Here is a 21010-nt window from a genome sequence, read left to right on the forward strand (position 1 = left end):
GGGGGGGGGGGGGGGAGGAGGGCTTAAGGGAAAATGATGAAAACTTGGTGTGTTTAGTGTACTCACGGTTTCGCCTGGGGCACCTTTGTCGCCTTTGGAGCCCTGTAATACGGTCACATTGCAGGAGTGATTAATCGCCAAGGAAGTGTGAAATTGTTGGAATGGAGGAGGCGCCGGATATCCGACAGTGCCGCACAAGGTTTTAGACAGCGGGGGATGGTATGTATAAGGATAGAGAGAATAATTGTACATGGGAGACAAACGGGGATTTGGAATAGTGAAGAGAATGGAGATGGGTTTCTCGAGGGTTGGGGGGAGGGGGTGGGTTTATGTGGGAGTAAAGGGGAATGGACAGTTAGTGAGCAGACAAGCGAGAGTTAGTTTCAACTCACTCTGGTAATGACTGGAAGAGACTGTGAAAGTTTTATTGGGATATTGGCGGGGTAGGACGGTTTATGGGGGTTTTGGTTGTTGACTTGGTGTGATAGCAATACCTGTGCACCAGGAATCCCGTCGGTACCCTGGGGATAAAACGAAAATGGTATTAATATGGTGTTGGGGGGAGTTTGATGGAGTAGATTTCAGCTTTGGGGGAATATACGGAGATTGCGGGTGGGGAGAGAGCATTTTCGAGTGAAGTTTTCTCAGGGCGACGTGAGACCTATGCGGGAGAGGTCCTTATGCACGAGAACAAAATTTCTGATTTCGTGGAATAAGTTACTCATTGTACATTGGGTATCAAACTGATTTGATAAATTGTCAAATCAGTTTGATAGGCAAATAACATTGATTACGATGAGTCTGATAAATTTGACCCCGTTTATTAATTATGATGAGTCAAATCGGAGTGGTGAAGTTAATTTGACCCTCAATATCAATTATGATGAGTCGAATTGTATTGTCAAGTCAATTTGTTATTCAGTATTTTTCGCCGTGAGGTAAATTATATGGGAAGTCAATTTGATCCACAATATTTCGCTGCGACGAGCCCAATCGTATGGGTAAAATCAATTCGCCCCAAAATATTGATTGCGATAAGTTATATCTTGCAGGTCAAATCAATTCGACTTACAATATCAGCTATGATGTCTCAAATCGAATTTGTCAAGTTAATTTGGCTCTCAATATTTTTTGCTGTCAGGTAAATCACATGGGGAATCAATTTGACCCACACTATTTTTCGATATGAGTCAAATCGTACGGATCAAATTAATTGGGTATATAAATAGCATTGATTGCGATGAGTCAGATCAATTTGATCCTGTCTATTAATTATGATGAGTCAAATCGTAGTTGTGAAATCAATTTGACCCACAATATCAATTATGATGAGTCGAATCGTATCGGTCAAATGAATTTAACTCACAATATTTTTCCGCTCTGTGTCCAATCGTATGGGCCAGACCAATTTTATCCACAATATTAACTGCGCTCTCATTGACTGCGATAAGTCCGATCAACTTGACACCCACTATTAATTGTGATGGGTCAAATCAATTTGATAGCCGTATAATATCGATTGCGATGAGTCAAATCAATTTGACCTCCACTATTAATTGTCATGAATCAAATTACAGGGGTTAAATCAAGTTGACCCACAATATTTTCTTGCCATGTATCCAATCGTATGGATTCCAATTATGATCCATCGCCGTTCCTATTATCGACTGCGATGGATCAAATCAATTTTATACAATATTCACTGCGATGAGTTAGATCAATTTGACACCCACTATTAATCGTGATGGGTCAAATTGATTTGACCTTTACAATTAGACGCATCGCAATTGATAGTTAATTGATTTAACCTCTATTATTTGACCCACAATATTTTTCTGGAATGGTTTAAATCAATTTGACCCGCAACATTCATTGCAATGAGTCAAATTGTGTGGGTGAAATCAATTTGAATCGATCTAGTTTCCAGAAATAAGTTACTCATTGTTCTAGAAGGCATTGTATTCAGAATGAGAAAGTGGTTACTTTATTTTAATGAGAAAAGTTTTTAAATTAAAATCCCTTGCGTTAATCTCAATTAATATTAATTCAATATTAATTCGCATCGCTACTGAATTACAATTGTAATTTTGAAAAATGGCAATTTGGCAATTATTCCGTGTTTTTTTTCAAGAAGTAGTATTTTTGCATTTGTTCTGTCCATGAAAAACTTGCCAAAGAAAAAAAAAATAAAAGGACATATTTTATACCTAAGAAAATTCAACAAAATTTTTCATTCTTATAAAATCAAAGATTCTCATCAAGAACCGAAGGTCAAATAAATCGACTCGGTATACCGTAAAATATTCTGGGTGTGAATTTACTGCGCGTTAAATTTCGATGATAAATTTTAGTATTATGACAGTGTGGACTTACCGGTAGTCCTGGATCGCCTCTCTCGCCTTTAGTGCCTGGCTCACCTTGGGCTCCCTGATGAAAAGCAGAATTGATCATTCAGTATTTTTCATGCTTCCCCCACCATATCCAATTCCCTATTTACATTGATTTCACTCACCTTCATGCCATCTAAACCCGGTGATCCCTGAAAGGAGACGAACAAGTGGAAGTAGGCAGGTATACATAAAAATAAATTTTCATGATAAATACGATGTCCTCAACAATGAAAAAACAAAAATAAATAAATAGAAGGGAAAAATTTGAACGACCGACGAGCGCACACTATGCACAGCTGACGCGCAACGTGATAGAGTGAAATGATGCTGCATTATGCCCTCATCATCAGTCCCCTTTGTTCCGTAATCGTGTAATTAATTACGTGAAATTGAAAAAAAAAAAATTCATTATTTTTAGTAATCAGGAACAAAAATTCACGGACGATCAGGCCAGCGAAGAAACAAGATTCCTATGCTCAATGCACTTGTTAATACATCCAATAATCATCAATTTCAACTGTTAATTTCCTCATTGTCTGCGTGAGATAGTCAGTCTTTGCTGATTCAAGAACAAAACAAAATGCAAGTAGAAATAAATTCAGGTGGTGAGGAATAATTGGGAATTTTCTAGGTTTAGTATAAAGCAAATTGGCAACAGGCACATGCACATTCTGTTTATTAATCAGGACATTATGAAACAATTCATCAAAATTCATCAATTTTCCGTGGTTGTTAGTAAATTTCATAACGTGACAATGGATTATCATCATCCTCGTATTTTTAATGGAAATGTCATCGTCGATTAACAAATGTCATGTTACGCTTAATATTAATGTTCAATAAAGACATCAGAGACTCCTCCATTAGATTCTTTTGAATTTAACGTTAGTTACCAAACAATTTTTCCTCGCATTCTTATTTTTTTACACTCTGAAGGAGGAGACGTAAACGTAATTCTGATTACATTAATCTCGAGTATTCTCTCCCGTCGATAAATCTCACGGTGTGTGTCTCCCATTTGTATTGAAGTACGTGTGCGTGTTTAATGTGTTAATGTCCTTGTCTCTCTTCGTCTGTTATCTCAAATAATTTGTTTTTGCCAAAAAAGTCTTAATACTAAAACGGTTTTAATCTAGGTCTATCTATATATAAAAGTACAACTAACATAATTGCAATCAGAGTCGCGCGCATACTTGCTGATTCATAATTTTAGCCTCACCGAGTACGCCAGCGTAAGTCTTATTTTTTTTGTTCATTCTTTGATAATTATAATTACAATAAAAAATTATGAACAATTGGGGGGAGAATTGAAGGTAAATTATAGGTCTCGTTGAGGCATCAATTGTCGGTATGTCTGAGGCCAGTATTTACGAGGGGCTAGTCATTTTTATTGGTTTCACAGACACAATTTGACGCCCAGTATTTGACCTATACGATTTAATCTGTATGATTTGACCCACGGGATTTCATCCAAATTAACGAAATTGATTGAGATCAATGGAATCACCCAAATTATTACGGGTTTATGGTCAGGGCAGATCGTGCGGGTCAACCCAATTTGATCCACAATATTGATTGCAGTGAAGTTAATCCTATGGATCAATAAAATTGAACCATGTTTATCGGGATGAGTCGAATGGTATTGATCAAATCAATGTCACACGCAGATAATATCAGTTACGATGAATCAAATCATAGTGGTGAAATTAATTTCACCCACAATATCAATTATGATGAGCAAAATTGTAGGGGTTAAATCAAGTTGACCCACAATATTTTCCTGCGATGTGTCCAGTCGTATAGGTCAGATCCCTTTATCGATTGCGATGGATCAAAACAACTTGACTCACAATATTGACTGCGATGGGTCAGAACACTTTGACACCCACTATTCATTGTGATGGGCCAAATTGATTTGACCCCTATAATTTGACCCACAATATTCATCTGGAATGGGTTAAATCAATTCGACTCATCGCAGTGGATACTGCGGGTCAAATTGATTTAACCTATTAATTTGACCCACAATATTTGACTCACCGCAATAAATATTGTGGGCCAAATGGGTTAAATCAATTTGACCCGCAATATTCATTGCCATGAGTCAAATTGTGTGGGTCAAATCAATTTAAATCAAATCGTCCGAGTAAAATGTGATGAGCGAAAGACCAAGAGATGTTATCGGTAAAATCGTACGAATGAATAACCCCTCATAAATTTTTGATTAAAAAAAAAACAAAAAATTGACAAAAAAAACACTCTTCTCATACTCATAATACAAATTCAATCAATCATGCAAGTTTGTGAATTTCACTTTCAATCAATTTTACATACAATCTCACTGGAGTCTCCTATATCGAATAACTAGCAATTACAACTTGTTGAGTACTGAATGACAATAGAAGCGATTCGTAGGCCATATTTCCCCCTTCATTTCCCATCGCGCATACGTAGTTATACAATCAATGTATCTTTTATTTATACTTCCCATCTTGTTTTTTCAATCAACTTCATAATTCTAGAAGAAAAAAAAACCTGACTATCTCGATGAATGGATTTCTTGATTGCGCTCAATTTTCCAAACGCTCGAACATCGAGTCAGCAGTCCTCAGGAGGTACTATAAATTTCATTGAATATCCCTCTCAACTCCCTTCAATTTATACTATTCAATTCAATCGAAAAAAAAAAATTTCATTTCATATCTATCTAAATAGCCCTGCAATCTAGACGGTTTTTCTCTCTAGGCTGCTTATGTTTTATTTACAATGCGGAGATGCTGGGCATTTTATTTCTCCCTGGTTGTTGACTCGTCACATTCATCGTTGGATTCTCTCTCATCATTCATCAGACAATAACTAATGCTCGATGTATCTAGGTTAATTATTGCCCAATGGGTTTACCACCACGAATGGGACACATTCGTTCACACGGAGAAAAGAGTTGGAGAAAAATTACTGACTAAGTCAAGTAATCGTGGAGGGAACTCCATTTTCAAAAAAAGTGCAAAACGAAATGATTGCTTAATATTGCAGTGAACGATTATTTACCGAACGCGTTCGGTATAATTTCACTTCCATTCGTCCCCATGACCTTCAGATGGGTACAAGAAAAAAAATACCCGATCGGTGTGGCAAATGTCACTGTACAGTAGACTCCCGTTATTGGGATCCGTTCGATTCGGACATGACTTCTGGTGGGGCAAAAGAGAATCCGCGTGGGATAACAACATGGGATCCAAGCCCTAGCTGTCAAGTGCGATAAATTGTAAATTTATTGTAAAAAATGGAATTTCCCGCGGAAAAATCATCGAAAAAGTGCATATCCAGAGTTCTTTGCTGTGTGCCACGCTGTGAAAGTCGATTTGATAAGCAAAAGCTAACCTTTCACTATTTTCTTAAACCTGGCAAACGTGAGGTGTTTGTGATCAATTATTATCGATCTGTGCAAGGCGTGGAAACGAGCAGTGAATTTAAAAGAAATATCCCCATATGACAAAGTGTGTGAGCTTCATTTTTTGACCTTCTGGCTTTAGTTGTAAGATTCACCTTGTCTTTTTTTAACAGCAATCTTGCTGTTATTTTCTTTATTCTGATTCATTATCTAATTCACCTTGTCCGAACAAAACTAGAATCTTTTTCTTAACTACTTCCAGCCAAGAACGGTCAAAAAAGCAATATGAATTCAAAAACTTCCATTGAAGAAATTACAAATCATTTCGCAGTTTGCAAGGTTTCGAACTCTTAAGGAGCTCGTTATCAGAGAAATAGTCATTCTAAACGTCCATAAAATGTAAAGGACCAGCTGAATTATTTTATTCCGTCGCTAAAAGTATTCCCATAAACAACACGTTGACGAAGTTGAAAAAAATAATTTGTAATTTCTTCAATGCAAGTTTTTTAATTCATACCGCTATTTGGGCCGGTTTTGGCATTTTATGATCAAAAATTCGTATTCAGAGTATTTTATTTGTTGGCTCTTCTGGAATTGAGAGACAATGCCATCTCGAAGATAACGTTGAAGTGTTTACTCCGGAGCCCGTGGGTAGTAAAGTGGGAAAACGGCTGAGCGAGGAAAAATAAATATGAGGGAAAATGCTACTACAACGGGAGTCTACTATACAAGAGAATAATTTTCTCGTCCATAAATGTTTTTTTTTACCGAATGAATCGTAAAATATCCTCTACAAACAGGTATTTTTTCATTGAATTACAGTTCGCTCCAGGATTACCTTTTCTACAGTAAAACTCGCCGCGATTTTCTCGGTAATTTTTATCCCCCTTTTCTCTCCGTGCGGAAATTACGTAAACTTTTCCTCTTTTTCATTCTTCCCACCTTTTCTTTATAATATAATATAATACATTCGCTCTTAAATCTCAGAAAGGACATATAGTTTGTATTTTCTCATCGAGTCAAAAGAATTGAAAATGGAGGTATACATTATACATATTTTTTTTGACATACATTGGTGTCATTGACCATCAGATCACATCACTTCGCTTTATTCATCGTCTCTGGTGTGTCGTCTAACGACGCACACGTCGAATACACGATTTCATCGAAATAATGTATTTTTCATTCAATAGAATACAAGTAGAACGAGAAGAGATAGATACACAGACATATAGGAATAAAGTTAGAAAGTGAGCTTTTGTTGTTAAATATTTTTCATCTTGTTGTTTCGTTAAAGTTTATCGGCAGCGTTTCACCTCGTACCAGCACCGCAGAGCCCACATTTCATATGAGGACCTCTTAAGTATCATTTTTTTTTAAGTTTTTCTTTTTTTTGGTATGAAAGTCTGTTGGCAAATATGAATTACAGTATGTTCAATTATCAGTACTCAATGACGTTTGGAAACGTTTGAATTTTATGCACCGTTAACTGCACGATACTGCGTCTTAATCCAGTGACAAAATATATATAAATATATATTTATATGCACGCGTCCACGGTGGGATGGCACTTATTATTTTTTTACATAATATGATTTTTTTTTAGAGGGGTTGTCGATGTTACAGTTGTTGGGGGTAAGGGCCTTGTGGCTAGTCACAAGACCGCAAATATTTCATCTTTTTGGTGGTGAGGGGGGGTTGATGATGATGATCGAATTTCCAATTATTTCGATTACGATCTAGGGCTCTTGGTTTTTATCGGCGAGAGCCGTTGGAGTTGTAAGTACAGTTCTCTGTTTATGTTTAGTGCAAGAATTCTTTTGGTTGACTAATTATCGTGCACTTGTTAGATAGGTTATTGTCGGTTATCCCATTTCAAGGTGGTGGGCTGTTGTTGTTGGTGTAGAAGATACCTATCCCCGTGTTAGTTGTTAGCGGATCACCACGGGCCAACCTGCTGTTAAGGTCATTATGTTAGATTTGGTGGGTGAGGGGGTCCAAGTGGGGGGAGGGGGAGAGTTTGGCACAAAAAATCCTTTTTTGATCATTTTTAACAAACGATGTTTTTGACACAAGTGAGAATTGTTTGCGAACTCGGCTGTTTTTCTTCCAGTGTACCCGCCACACTCGAAAATTGAATATTTAACATACTAATTTTAAGAACGAATGAAAAACTACGACGTGCTCGATAAAAAAATACAGCTGACAAAATAAAAATATAATGGAGTCCGCTGGAAAACTTACTGTGGAACGTGGTAAAAATTGAGAGTCGGTGTAGTGGAAAATGGTAGCATAGAAGTTGAATTTTCAATTGACACGAGTAAAATTTAGGAGGATAAATATGAATTTTTGTAATACCTGCCTCAAAAGTTCACTTTTCGAAACCGTTTTGTCTGTGTAAAATGATTGTTTTACGCACACCGTGCACAAAAGCAACAACTCTACCCCCACTACGGTTCCGAACAGTGAACTCGGCAGGTATTACAAAAAATAGGATGTGTTACGCGTGCGTGTGAAAAAATGGTTCTTTACGGACTAGTAATAATATATTATTTTACTTCGTCGGTTGAAAAAATACTCTCTCTCACTTTCAAAATGAATATTCGCGGAAGAGGACGAGGGAGAGGGGGATTTTTTGGATAGGCGAAGTGAAAAACTATATTTAATCTTCTTTATCATCCTCGGAAATTATTATCAATAATTTTGCTCTACGTATATTCATTCTAAAAAAGAGGAGGGGGGGGGGAGGAAGGACTGAATTTTTTAGAATTATAGAATCCACCACCCGAGCCATAGCACGGTTTGACATGATTTATGTAAAATTACCCTGAAGAGGACCCAGAACCAGGGTCGAAACGTTGGTGCTATTTTTGAATTACAATCACAATAAACTGACCGATAAGCCAAAGAAATTATCATTTATTAAATAGTAAAGATTCATATGATTTAAGTAATTTCTTGTCGTTTAATAGTAAAAATTGGTAAAAAAATAAAGCGTTTATAACACTTTTGAAAATTATTTTTTCGTCCGTGCATTTCATCCTGTTTCATCCGTTAAAAATTACTGTGTTAAATCGTAAAAAATGAATTCACATCACAAACGTTCGGTTAAAATAAATTACAAAATTGTCATTTTTGACAATTACGAGCATTTTCTATCAACAATTCCTAAACAATCGATTTTCCACCGCAAAAATAATTTGTTCAGCATTGTAATCAATTTATTCATATTCCGAATTTTACCAGAAATCAATTTCAAGCCTAAAAAAATTAGATTTCCGAAAGTTTAAATAACTTCAATTATTTATTTATAAACAACGAATATTAAAACAAACCATAATTCTATGCAAAATGTAATTTTAATGACGCTGAATATTCATGATTTTTTTCAAATTTTTCACATGCCATTCAATTGACAAATTTGTAAAAAAAACTGTAAAAGATACTTGAATACATGAATTTTTTTCGGTGCTGATGGACTCAATTGGTAAATGTCACCCTCTGAAACCCTTGAGGACCAAAAAATTGTTCTCGAAAATACACTCTACCCCAGGGGCTGCACCACTTGGACCTTCATAATTACCAAAGAACTAGAATTAGACGACGAAATTCACTGATTAATACTCGCAATTATTAATCGCCCCATTTTTCTACTCCCAATTAAAACCAGGGTATTCAAGTTCTAAATGGATGTTACTACTTTTAGTTGGATTTAAGAGAGTGCTTATGGTAGGGATTTATCAGCGAGCTAGGCAGTGATATATCGATGAAAGGGGGAAGTTCGACAATTGACTGATGACGGCTATTAATTAATTGGGCGTCGTTAGGAGCGAGAGGCTCGCTTTCTTACCGAGGCACCGGGTTTACCAGAGTCACCCGGCCGACCAGACTCTCCTCTGAGACCCATTGGCCCCTGTAAAACACCAAATTTGAATGATTAGAGTCAACAATTTATTTCATCCCTTTCTTCTATTGGTTTTCCACGGAAAAAAGGATTTGAATTAAAACATTGAAAATTCAAATCTCCAAATTAAAAAAAATTCCAGCAGCAATTAAGGATGTTTAACCTATCAAGTGGACAACTCGGTTTGGCTAAACATCCTTAATGTCACGTGACTGCAGAAGGCAACAGATGTATGGGAAAATGAGTGTCAATCAAAATTTCAGGGGGTTATTTCCAGTAACGTGGGTTTCTACTTACGGGCAGTCCCATTGGACCCGGATCTCCCTTACTGCCTTTCTCACCCTGAAACATTAAACAACCAGCCATTAGTTATTCGTTCTGATGCCACTCTTTTTTTTTATCTTAACTACAACTTTCCACTGTACACGCCGAATTCTCGTATTTTATTCAGCTTCTCATGTTTATTTCAAGATACTTTTTGTCGAAGTTTACATTAATTTCTTGACTTTTGTTTCTTCTCGTATTTCCGATTTTTTTTTCCGCGCTCTTCAATAATTCATCCCGCAAGGACGGAATTCCACTGGGGAAAGTATACGTTGTTAGGGAAAAGTTACTTCGCTTCATGATTTTATTATTTCGGGGGTAAAAAATATCTGGGGCACTTGAGAACTTCAAATGTTGTTCAAATAATAAAATTTACGAGTTTTTTTTTTATTTTTGCGATGGAATGTCCGTTTTTTTGCTGCATGCGATTACATTGCTGGAGGAATAAAGATAGCGTTGTGTCGATATTCGTGGATATCTTATCGGGAATGATTTTATTAGGAGAGTTTAATTATTATTATTAATGAGAATAAGTCATGAGGACATGATTTGTATCGTACTTTACGCCTTAATACCGCAAAAATTATTTCTTGAGCTGAGAAAAGAGCGTTTGTACTAGTCTGACGTCTCTATGACGTGAGAATAGACGAATGAGATGGATTCAGGTGAGTGTGAAACAGACTTTAAAAATATTTGCGATATTTAATATTTGTGCGATACAACTTTCAAGGAATCACTTCGGGATCTATTATTCTATTATTAGCTTCAGCTATTGGTCTTTTTGTACCACAAATAGAGAATAAATAAATGAATATAATATTGGCGATAGTTTCCTTTACACAACTTTCGAGAAATGATGTTATGACGCGTATGCTCATTTTAAATAAGAATAAAATTTAAATATTATAGTGTCATTTTTAACAACTGTTGTTAAAAATAACACTATAATTTTTCAAAAAATCGTGATTGTAAAAGTATCTTAAAATCTAGAAGAGGATGAACTTCTCACAAAGATATGCACTCATCTTCAGACATAAACCTAATAATTTAATAAATGAACTAATACTGACAGGTTCGCCTTTGGCACCATCATGTCCTCTATCCCCCTTAATACCCGGTGGCCCTTGTAAGCCGGCTGAGCCAGGTGGTCCTGGAGGACCTGGAGGTCCCATTATCTGTAATACAACACGAGCAACCAAATTAAATTCACTGCTATGATGTCTGGGTAGCTAACCAAAATAATCAATAGTGGTTTATCCAGTGGCATTCGACACTCACCACTTCACCGGCATTGACTTCAAACGTGCCATCACCCTGTAATCAAAATCAAGGGCATGAATTACAAAGCAAGAATCTCTCGTCGCAATAATCCCGTGATCATTTGAATAACTTTAGAAAGAGATAATAAAAGAAATCACTCACCTGTCTTCTTCTTAACTTTTTGTACTTCTGCGCGTTGTCCATCATGAAAATGATAATTTGCATTTTAAAATAAATTGAAAAGTCATTCTGAGATACTAGAGGGACGGAGGTTTCGTACAAATTTCACAATTTCTATTTCATTTCGAAATGAGAGAGATATTAAGGTGTTTCATGTAAAAAGTCAAAACAATTTTAAAAAATTGAAAAATTCAGAGAAGGAGTATCTGACTGCTACATCACTGGGACTTTTCCCAAAATTTTACCAGATCTTGCGTTCGAGAAAAAAAATTTGAATTTCAATATTTTTTAATCCTTTCTAGCTGTAAGACCGAGATTATCGCAGTCTAAATTCGAAGATTTTTTCTGACGCCTCTAAAAATCATGAAAAATGTGTGAGAAAATAGCATGGGAGAAAGTCAATTTCGATTTCACTTTCATGCGACTTTTAACCCTATTCGAGATCTGTTGACCAAGATATACCGAATAATAAAGCCTCAAATCGTCGATTTCTGCGGTTTTTCGTTCACTCCACCATGAGATGGGAGAATGTCGCTCTCGACCTCATTGGCGCGAAATTTAAACGTCGGTACAAATTTTCTAGTCATTTGGTGTAAATTTTACGGAGAATATTGATTGTATCAAAAAATAACGAATTGTAGTCTACTATTTTTTAATACTTTTATTATTTTCAACTTGATTTGCAAATCATCTGTTTTGTCATTGTCTCTAAGTCTACAACTCGTCGCCCCTCAATGTAAGGTATTTTCACTCATGTCCTCATCGCTCTCAGCGTTGTCATCGGCCTTTCCCCTACTCTTGCCCGTCTCCGAATATTGCATACGTAAATTATACACTGCGTCCGTTACTAATTTACCGTTCCAACGTTTAGTAGTTTTAATTGGAGGCAAGTGAACCATTTTTTATTTGTTTTGTCACTGTCAATGGATTTAACGTGGGGCCACATGGGATCACACAGGGTATACACCACACACTTGAACCGGTTAGAATAGCTTGGCAAAATGAAATGGCCTCTTCGTGCGACATTGCCACTTTTTCTAGGCATTTTTATACAATCCCAATAATTATGAAGAAAGTTTTGAAAAACAGTGCAACACGCGTAACTGATTGCAAAAAAATCAATCAATTCATGGACAAAAATCAAAGCTTAAAACGTCAATATTATCATGGAAAACTTTATTTGAAAATTTGGATTTTTCGTGTTCAGCGATTGAATCAGGGCTCGATAACAATAGGACTCCCCTTCCGTTTCAACCCCTGAAGATCTACACCCGAAACACCTTAAATCAGTAACTCGGTTATAAAATTCCATCGCCAGAGAGACAACATAAATAGCTCTTTATCTGAGTCCTTCTCTGAGTGAATGAAATGTACAGTTGTAGGTGGTGTTGACATGAGAATGATAATCGATTTTACTCGAACATTGATAATGAAGAAAAGAGCTTGAATGGAATGGATGACTGACGGAAAATCAATGACCTCCGTTCTTCTAGCCTCGAGCCTCCTAAAGTACCGAGTGAAATTGAATAACTCACCGATTCTCCCTTCTCTCCTTTTTCTCCCCTGAGACCCGGTGCTCCCTGTAACGTAAAAGCATTTAGCTCAGCTCTCTAACAGTTCGCAATCCACTCAATTAGGGATGTGTCACGTGGTGTTATACATACCGGAGGACCTGGTAACCCAGGAGGGCCCATCAGCCCTGGAGGTCCAATGTCACCGTACTCTCCCTTCTCCCCTTTAGGTCCTGACAGTCCCTGCAATATTTCATTAGCATATTTCGGAATATTAATCTCCGGGTACTGACAGAGAAGTATAAATAATTTTGGAATATGTTGTTGGATTTATTTGACATCTAAAGGGGAATTCAGGGGTTATTCATATAATTTATGATCGTTATCTATTCATTAATTTTATTTATTTATTCATTAAAAAAAGAAGCACTCACTCATTTTATTCACTCTGATTGTGCGAAGATTTGAGAAAAGAATTGATTTTTTGTTGGACAAACACGTGAATAAAAATTTTTTGTTTACAATTTATTTTCATTTAATAGTATAATTATCATTATTAATTATTATTTCGAAGAGTTAAAGTAGAAATAGATCTTGAGAATCAAATCAATAGCGAAGCGGTAAAACGGTTCAAGTCGATTTTGACTACAGGTCAGTTTACAATAAATATTTCGAAATCTAAGGTAGATAGCAAATTTTTTGTAATAACCTTTTTTGTAGAGCGAATTGAAGGCGGCAAAAATGGTGATTACGAAAATGTCTCTATCCCCCTTAGATTTCGAGATATTCATTAAAAACTGGCCAATAGTCAAAATCGACTTGAACCGTTTTACACTTCGTTATTGAAATGTAAATAAGTTCACGTGAAATAGATTACCGGCTGTCCTGGTGGGCCCTGTATGCCATGCTCCCCATTGACACCATCAACCCCCGGTAGTCCTTGTGGCCCAGAATCTCCTTTAGGTCCTGAAAATTCCAACACAGATAATGCAATGGGCCAGCGAGACTATTCTTCGAGAAACTCAAGCCAGATACTGCCGGGGTATGAAAATACACCACTGGGAATATTGTGCAGATCCCAAAAGCGTGTTGGTACCCTAGCACTCTTCGAGCACCAGAATATTAACCAGATTGACCGTACTTTGAAAAAAATAGTGGAAAATACCAAAGTTCCTTGAAACTCTTGAGAATGAGAATTGTTAGGGGAAACTCAGAGGGGTCCTTGCGGGAATGGTTATCGCTGTTGCTTAATCTGTTTTTGTTTTTTTTTTTGTGGTGAATTATGAGTCTACCTGGTGGACCCTCAGAGCCCGTGGCGCCTCTCTCCCCGGGCTCACCCTTCGGACCGGGCTGACCAATCGCGGCTCTCGTACAACGGCACTCTCCATTGAGACCCTACAAACGAGACACTCAAAAGGTCAGATCCAACCAGGTCCTCCGTATTTGTGATTTCCAGGGGTTATCTTATATTTCCACACCTATCGATCCAATCCCTTAATTTATGCCTTTTCACAGGGGTTAAGCGGTTATTTTTCGAGGCTTGCAGATTAATTTTTTTTATGGAGATGGATATTTTTTGGACTGAGAATATTGGTGTTTAATTGGGAATGTGCTCTTCATAGATTTTATTTACACTCAGAGGAATGGTTTATTTGAATTGAAGCTCTATGATGTGATGAAGAAAAATAAATTTAAAAAGTAAAAAAATTATTTATCATTGATTATTTTTGCCATGAATTCTAAACTTTGATAAGTGTAAGAAAACGAGCCATCACATTCTTTCTTCAATTATTTTTTCAAATAATAGTCTCCCGTTAGACTAGGGTGTTGCGACATAAATTGTTTATCACAAATTTTGACAATGACGATGATTTTCATATTGGTCATTGAATATCTTTGTTTTTATTTATTTATGAATTTTAAACCATTTGGTTTACTCTGCTAGTCATCGAACATTGATTCATTTTTTCTGATTTTTCGAGATTTTTCGTAGATTCTTCTTATAGAAGAATAACAAATAATGCTTCTGTGATAAAGCTTCTATTTGGAAACAAAAAGTTCAAAGCAATTGCAAAGTCAAAAGAATTACTGTTCCAAGTTTTTTTCATTATATTTTTTCTTTTCTTTTCATCAAGATAGCCAACCAAAAACCTTAGGAAAATTGGGCCGAAAAAATTCTATAGAAAGTGTCTGAACACGTAGAGAAATGTTCAGTAAAAATTACGAAACTTACAATTCGCTCACCGATTACGGCATCGACTCAGAAAATTTGAGTAATGGTATCGTAATTTTTCACAGAAGATTCAGATAAAAATTACGGAACGCTCTGGAAAAATTCCGTGAGAGTTCCGTAAAATTTCCTACAACCACATTTCACTCTGGAATTACGGAAAAGATACGTAATTTTTCTTGAATATTTCTCTCCGTGAATAGAATAAGTTTTATAGGAAAATCGAATTCAATTGATTTTTTCTATAGAATATTTTCTATTGAAAATTTCAATAGAATCTGCCAAAAACTAATACAAAGTTCAATAGAAATCCAATAGAATTGTCTAGCAAATTCGCTTAGATTTCCTATTAAATTTTTTCACAGTGACAATATTCTCAATCCAAATGTCTTCTCCCCCAAAATCTCCCTCACCAGTTACTTTCCCCCTTAAATTATAAACTTCCAGCCCCCATTGTTTGCAAAATCTCGATCATTCTGTATTTGAGTTACGTAGATTCCGGGAATTTAGATAGGAATTAATGAGATTGCACGGATGAAGGAGGGGTTCAACAGAGGCTGGAACGAGAGATGAGTGTTTGAGGAATGGATGAGTAAAGATAATGATAAAACACACTGATCTCCACTACCAGAATGAAACAAAAGATTAATTAATACTGATACACAGTGTTCTGGATTATTCAAAGAACAAAGGGGAGAAAGTAAAATTAAACTCTGTAAATCAAATGGCAGATACTTACGGCGCATTCACAACAAAAATTGGCTAATTGATTGTTTTTTCCTCAACACCTCTGTTGGTACAAGCCACAGCCCTGTATTAGTGATTAGTGGATTGTATTCCAAATACAACGCAGTGAGAAGTGGAGGGGTTGTTACTCGCTACATAAACACACATTAGTTACAGGCTAACAACTACTCCCTCCAAATTAATGTGTACTCTGTCATTATAACGAGAGTATGGCTACATGTGTTAACTACATTGGACATCAACTGCTATTGCGATGAATCATGATTATGTCCGGAAATTTTGATCCTTTATACGGAGAAAAAAAATCAGTTCGCTGAAAATGCAGTAAAATTCCCTAATTCCAGTGATTTGATTGAAATAAGAGCTCCTGCAATTCCACTCCCCCTTTATCCGGAATATTTAGTCATATTTCCTTGTAATTTTTTTCCCTACAGATAAAGTAGAAAACAAATATTTTGAAGTGCAACCGATTCATGATTATGATTCATCCAATTATTGCTCTATTATTAAATATAGTTAATTAGAATTATGGAATTATTAATATTGCTTGGCAATTTTTATAGTTTCAGTCGAATTGCTTTCGTTTTAATTATTTCGCTGCCACCAACATTCGACGAGCGTTCGTTATTTATTTTTATTTTCTCATTACTGAGGTTAAAATTGAAATTCGTTTTGATAAAATATGAAGTCAAGCTGTATTAACTAGATCGAACGTCAACTGCTACTGTAAAAAGTCATGATTACGTCCGAAAATTTTCCTCGTGCATAAAATGGTGAAAAAACCTTGAATTTTTCGTTAATTATGAATATGTATCACAGCACCCAGTGATTGGAGTGAGTCATACACTTTATGACCCCTTCAATGCGGATTTTCATTCATTACTCGTGAGGTCGTTTAATAATTTAAATAAAAGGAGCGTTATCAAAACTTAATGACTTCAACTGGATGCTGCTCCCTCGGTTCATGATTATGATTCATTCAATTACGATTATTAAATACAGTTAATTAGAATTAAATTATTAATATTGCTTGATAAGTTTTATCGTTTCAGTGGAATTTCTTCTATTTTAATAATTTCGCTGCCACCAACATTCGACGAATATTCGTTATTTGTCTTTATTTACTCATTATTGAAGTTGAAGTTGAAATGCGTTTTGATAAAATATCAAGTTAAGTTGTGTTAAGATGTGTTAACTAAGTCGAACGTCAACTGCTACTGTAATAAATCATGATGTCGTCCCGAAATTATCCTCGTGCATAAAATGGTGAAAAGATCTTTAGAATTTTTCGTTAATTATGAATATGTTTCACAGCACCCAGTGATTGGAGTGAGTCATACACTTTATGACCCCTTCAATGCGCGTTTTCATTCATTACTCGTGAGATCGTTTAATTTAAATAAAAGGAGCATTATGAAAAATTAATGACTTCAACCGGATGCTGCTCCCTCGGTTCATGATTATGATTCATTCAAGTACTATTATTAAATCCAGTTCATTAGAATTATGCAATTATGAATAGTGCTTGATAATTTTTATAGTTTCAGACGAATTTCTTTCGTTTTAATAATTTCGCAGCCACCAACATTCGACGAACGTTCGTTATTTCTCTCTATTTACTCATTATTGAAGTTGAAGTTGAAATTTGTTTTTAGGAAATATGAATTTTCGTTATGACGTGAGCTGCCGTGAAGTGATTGAAGCCATTCTCATGAGCAACAAAAAGAATCGATAGCTATTCAATATCTGATGTATATTATATAACATTTCGTGGAGCTGGAGTTGTTATGTCACCCTTTGCAGCTCACCTTACCGTAAATAGAAAAGGTAGAGTGCAAGATATTGAACTTGTTTGATACGCGCCTGAACTCATGCATCCGGAGGTAGATATCGTGAGTAATAAAAGTTGTCTCATTTCGTGCTCGGGAGAAGCTGCTTTCGACGCACGTCGGTCCGATGGTCACATCAAATTATTGACATGCTGATTTCAATACTGATTCTCATGCTGTGCACATGCCTATTCATGCTTATTATTAATATCATGCTTTTGTGCCGGGGATTTGGGGAATTGGGAGGACTGTTCATCCCATTTTGACTATTTTCTTCCTTCATAATTTGAAAAAAATGAACACAAAATCGATGGAACGAAATATTTTTTACATAAAAATGTTTTCATTTCATTTTTTATGCGGAATAAATTCACTAAATTTTCTTTTTCATGAAAAAATCGACGAAAAGGTAAATGAAAAAACATGAAATGATTTTTTTTTCAAAAAATTCTTCTTTAAAATGAATATTCCAGGAATTTGAATGGATATCGTAACCACTATTTTCAAGAAATGAACAAAAAATTGATGGAACAAAATATTTTTTTAGATAAAAATGGTTTAGTTTAATTTTTTATGTAACCTAAAACCCCTAAATTTTTTTTTCATGAAAAAATTGAAGGAAAAATGAGTGAAAAAGCATGAAAAGAATTTTTTCAAGGCGAAAAATTCTCCTTTGAAATGAATATCCCAGGAATTTGAATGGATATTGTAGCCAATGACTCGTAGGAATTTCGTAATGAAAAATTCGGGGTGAATACCAGATCCTTCATTAAAATCAAACTGGGATAAACAGGGGCTCATGTAGAAACAGGGAGGGAAGAGGGGTTTCGGGTAGATTGCATTTTCGTAACATGATACGACTTGATCTTGACGATTTTATTCGGAGGACCTCGCTGAAGCTTACCCTCTTGCCGTGTTTACCCCGTGCGCCCTTCTCGCCCTGCGGTCCGGGTGGACCAGTGGGACCTAGCTCTCCCTTTTCTCCCTGAGGTCCTGTTACACGGGATTTCACGTCAATGAGATGGAATCAATGATCTTAATGAATTCTCTCAACTCCTTTGAGATGGTTTTAGAAATAGCGGTGACTCAGGCGACTTCGAGACAGATGATGTATTATTTTACGGAGAGAAAAGTCATTTTAGATTGTTATGCTAAAGGCGATTCACGCTATTTCAATAGTAAATACTTTTTTTTAAATTTTGGTAGAGATTAAGTGTTTTAGTGGCGAAACTGTAAAACAGTTCAATGTCAGTCAATGTTTTCTTTCTATCGTATAAACCTATGGAGATCACGACAAAAATTTAATTTTTATGAAAGATATTAAATTTCCTTCTATCAAGTTGGTTAATTTCCCCTAAGCAAATCTGTTTCAATCCATTAAATATTCTCACGTGGAATATTTAGTTTTTCGGCAGAGCTAATTTTTAGTGATGCCGCGAGACATTTTACGAGACAGCAAGAGACAATACTTTGGAGCGATTATCTCAGTCTCAGTCAGTGATGACTCTGATTCAATTTATCTCATCTCGGTTTCCAGTTTTTCACGTTTTTTATATGTAGAAAATCAAGACGAGACAAACCGAGACAACAACCGAGTTACATTAAAAAACACGAAAAACTTGACACCGAGGTGAGACAAATTGACGCAGAGTCATCACGAGAAGAGTCGATACTGCTTCTCATCTTGCATCTTTCGAGACTGAGATGAAAGCAAAGAATTTCATGTTCATTGAGACCGAGATCATCTTTCCAAAGTTTTCTCTCGTAAAGTGTCTCGCGGCATCACTACTAATTATTTCCGTACTGCTCTTCACTTTTCCTCGTCCGGGGATTCGTATTAGCTCTTTCCCAAACTCGTAAAAGTGAAAATCACTACGGAAGAATATCGTTCACGACTAGTGCCATGGGGTTTTTTTAAACCTCGCCTTCGGCTCGGACGCCAACTCCACGCAAGTAAAAAACCCCATGGCATTCGTCCTGAAATATACTATTTCTCTCGGTCTACTTAAAAAAATATTCAATTCGATGTCACAAAAAAAGCTCACAACTAAACTAGAATAACTCCAATGTAATCCTGAAATAGTGGCAACGAAAAGCCTCATAAAAGCGATACATAAACAGCCGAATCCATTAATAATAATTTAAAAAATTAAATCTTGCAGTTCTACACTGCAATGAGTTCCAAAATCTCCGGCAAAAATTCCCGGACTTTTCTCTCCGCGTTTCAAGCAGAAGATGATTTTCACAAAGAGTTGAGTAGAATAAGCACGAGGAGAATGAGGTTCACTGGAAGGATTTGCATGGGATTTATATTCCTTCCTCTCGTCGTCTTTTTCTTGAGGGGATCATCTGAAATATTTTTCATCTACATCCCCTTGACTGCCCCCCCCCCGCGCATCATCCATCTGTCCTCTTTTTTCTCATCCTTTGCCAGTTTCACGATCGCAATTATTATTAGCATTAGTCGGTTCTTCCTTCCTCTCCCCCCCCCTGCCTCAATCCGAAATACAAAAGATTGGGGACAAAAGAACGCTAAGCCGAATCGATAGAAAAAGACAGAGGGAATACCAGACGGAGGAGCCGAGGCAAAAAGACGAGATAAATGAGAAAAAAATGGGGAGAGTGAGACAGAAAGAGATGACATTTCTCCTCGTCGCACCGTCGTGAGGTATCGGCATTGATCGGGTGCAGGTTTTCTCGAGAAAAAAGAGAGTGTTAGGCGTAGAACGACGCAGATATGAAGGGGCGGAGGGGGTGGATGGTGGAGGAGGAGGAGGCAGAGGGGCGAGGAAGGGTGTTGGAGGGAAAAAGAAAGGAGAGAATGAAAGTATAACGGAAGACGGACAAGTCCACCGGGTGCAATCTAAAAGTTACAATTGGACAAAGTTCTAATTGGTGGGAATACGTGAGCGGGGACGAAAGCCACGATAATCGACACTGGAGTTTCTGGACAAGTCAAAAGACTGCGGCAAGTATTTTTTCTTCTTCCGTGTTTTCTTTTCGTTCGGTTCGTGGAGGCTTTTTGAATGTGGGGGAGGAATTTTTAAGGAAAGGTGGGGATTGAAAGTTTGGGGCGAATTCATTTGGAATCGCGATGTGACGGGGGAGGGGTTTGCAGTCACAGAGAGAAGGATTTTATAAATAATTCATATGATTTTAAGAAATTTACGGAATCATTTGAAATCCCGTGTGGACAATTCCATGAAAATTCAGGTGAAAATTAAGAATTTAAGTAAGTCATGAC

The 21010-nt window shown here is 36.4% G+C and overlaps 1 protein-coding gene across 7 annotated transcripts in view; it reads right to left on the reverse strand.

Moving 5' to 3' along the window:
* Positions 1-21010, reverse strand: part of LOC107039468 (collagen alpha chain CG42342) — a 240584-nt gene that overhangs the window by 8282 nt on the left and 211292 nt on the right. For 4 of the 7 annotated variants that reach the window (XM_015259104.1, XM_015259095.1, XM_015259122.1 and 1 more), the window contains 14 exons: positions 18671-18759; positions 14253-14355; positions 13838-13926; positions 13114-13203; positions 12985-13029; positions 11432-11458; positions 11288-11323; positions 11080-11184; positions 9983-10027; positions 9632-9694; positions 2513-2539; positions 2374-2427; positions 495-521; positions 67-102 (listed from right to left, as the gene is read on the reverse strand). In XM_015259104.1, coding sequence (XP_015114590.1) covers positions 67-102; positions 495-521; positions 2374-2427; positions 2513-2539; positions 9632-9694; positions 9983-10027; positions 11080-11184; positions 11288-11323; positions 11432-11458; positions 12985-13029; positions 13114-13203; positions 13838-13926; positions 14253-14355; positions 18671-18759 — 836 coding nt within the window. Of the gene's footprint in view, positions 1-66; positions 103-494; positions 522-2373; positions 2428-2512; positions 2540-3043; positions 7739-9631; positions 9695-9982; positions 10028-11079; positions 11185-11287; positions 11324-11431; positions 11459-12984; positions 13030-13113; positions 13204-13837; positions 13927-14252; positions 14356-18670; positions 18760-21010 lie in introns of those variants that run through there. The other 3 variants (XM_015259113.1, XM_015259130.1, XM_015259138.1) reach the window with 3 other exon arrangements.

This window comes from Diachasma alloeum, unplaced genomic scaffold, assembly GCF_001412515.2.
Source record: "Diachasma alloeum isolate Michigan unplaced genomic scaffold, Dall2.0 Dall_scaffold_00178, whole genome shotgun sequence".
Classification (NCBI taxonomy): Eukaryota; Metazoa; Arthropoda; class Insecta; order Hymenoptera; family Braconidae; genus Diachasma; species Diachasma alloeum.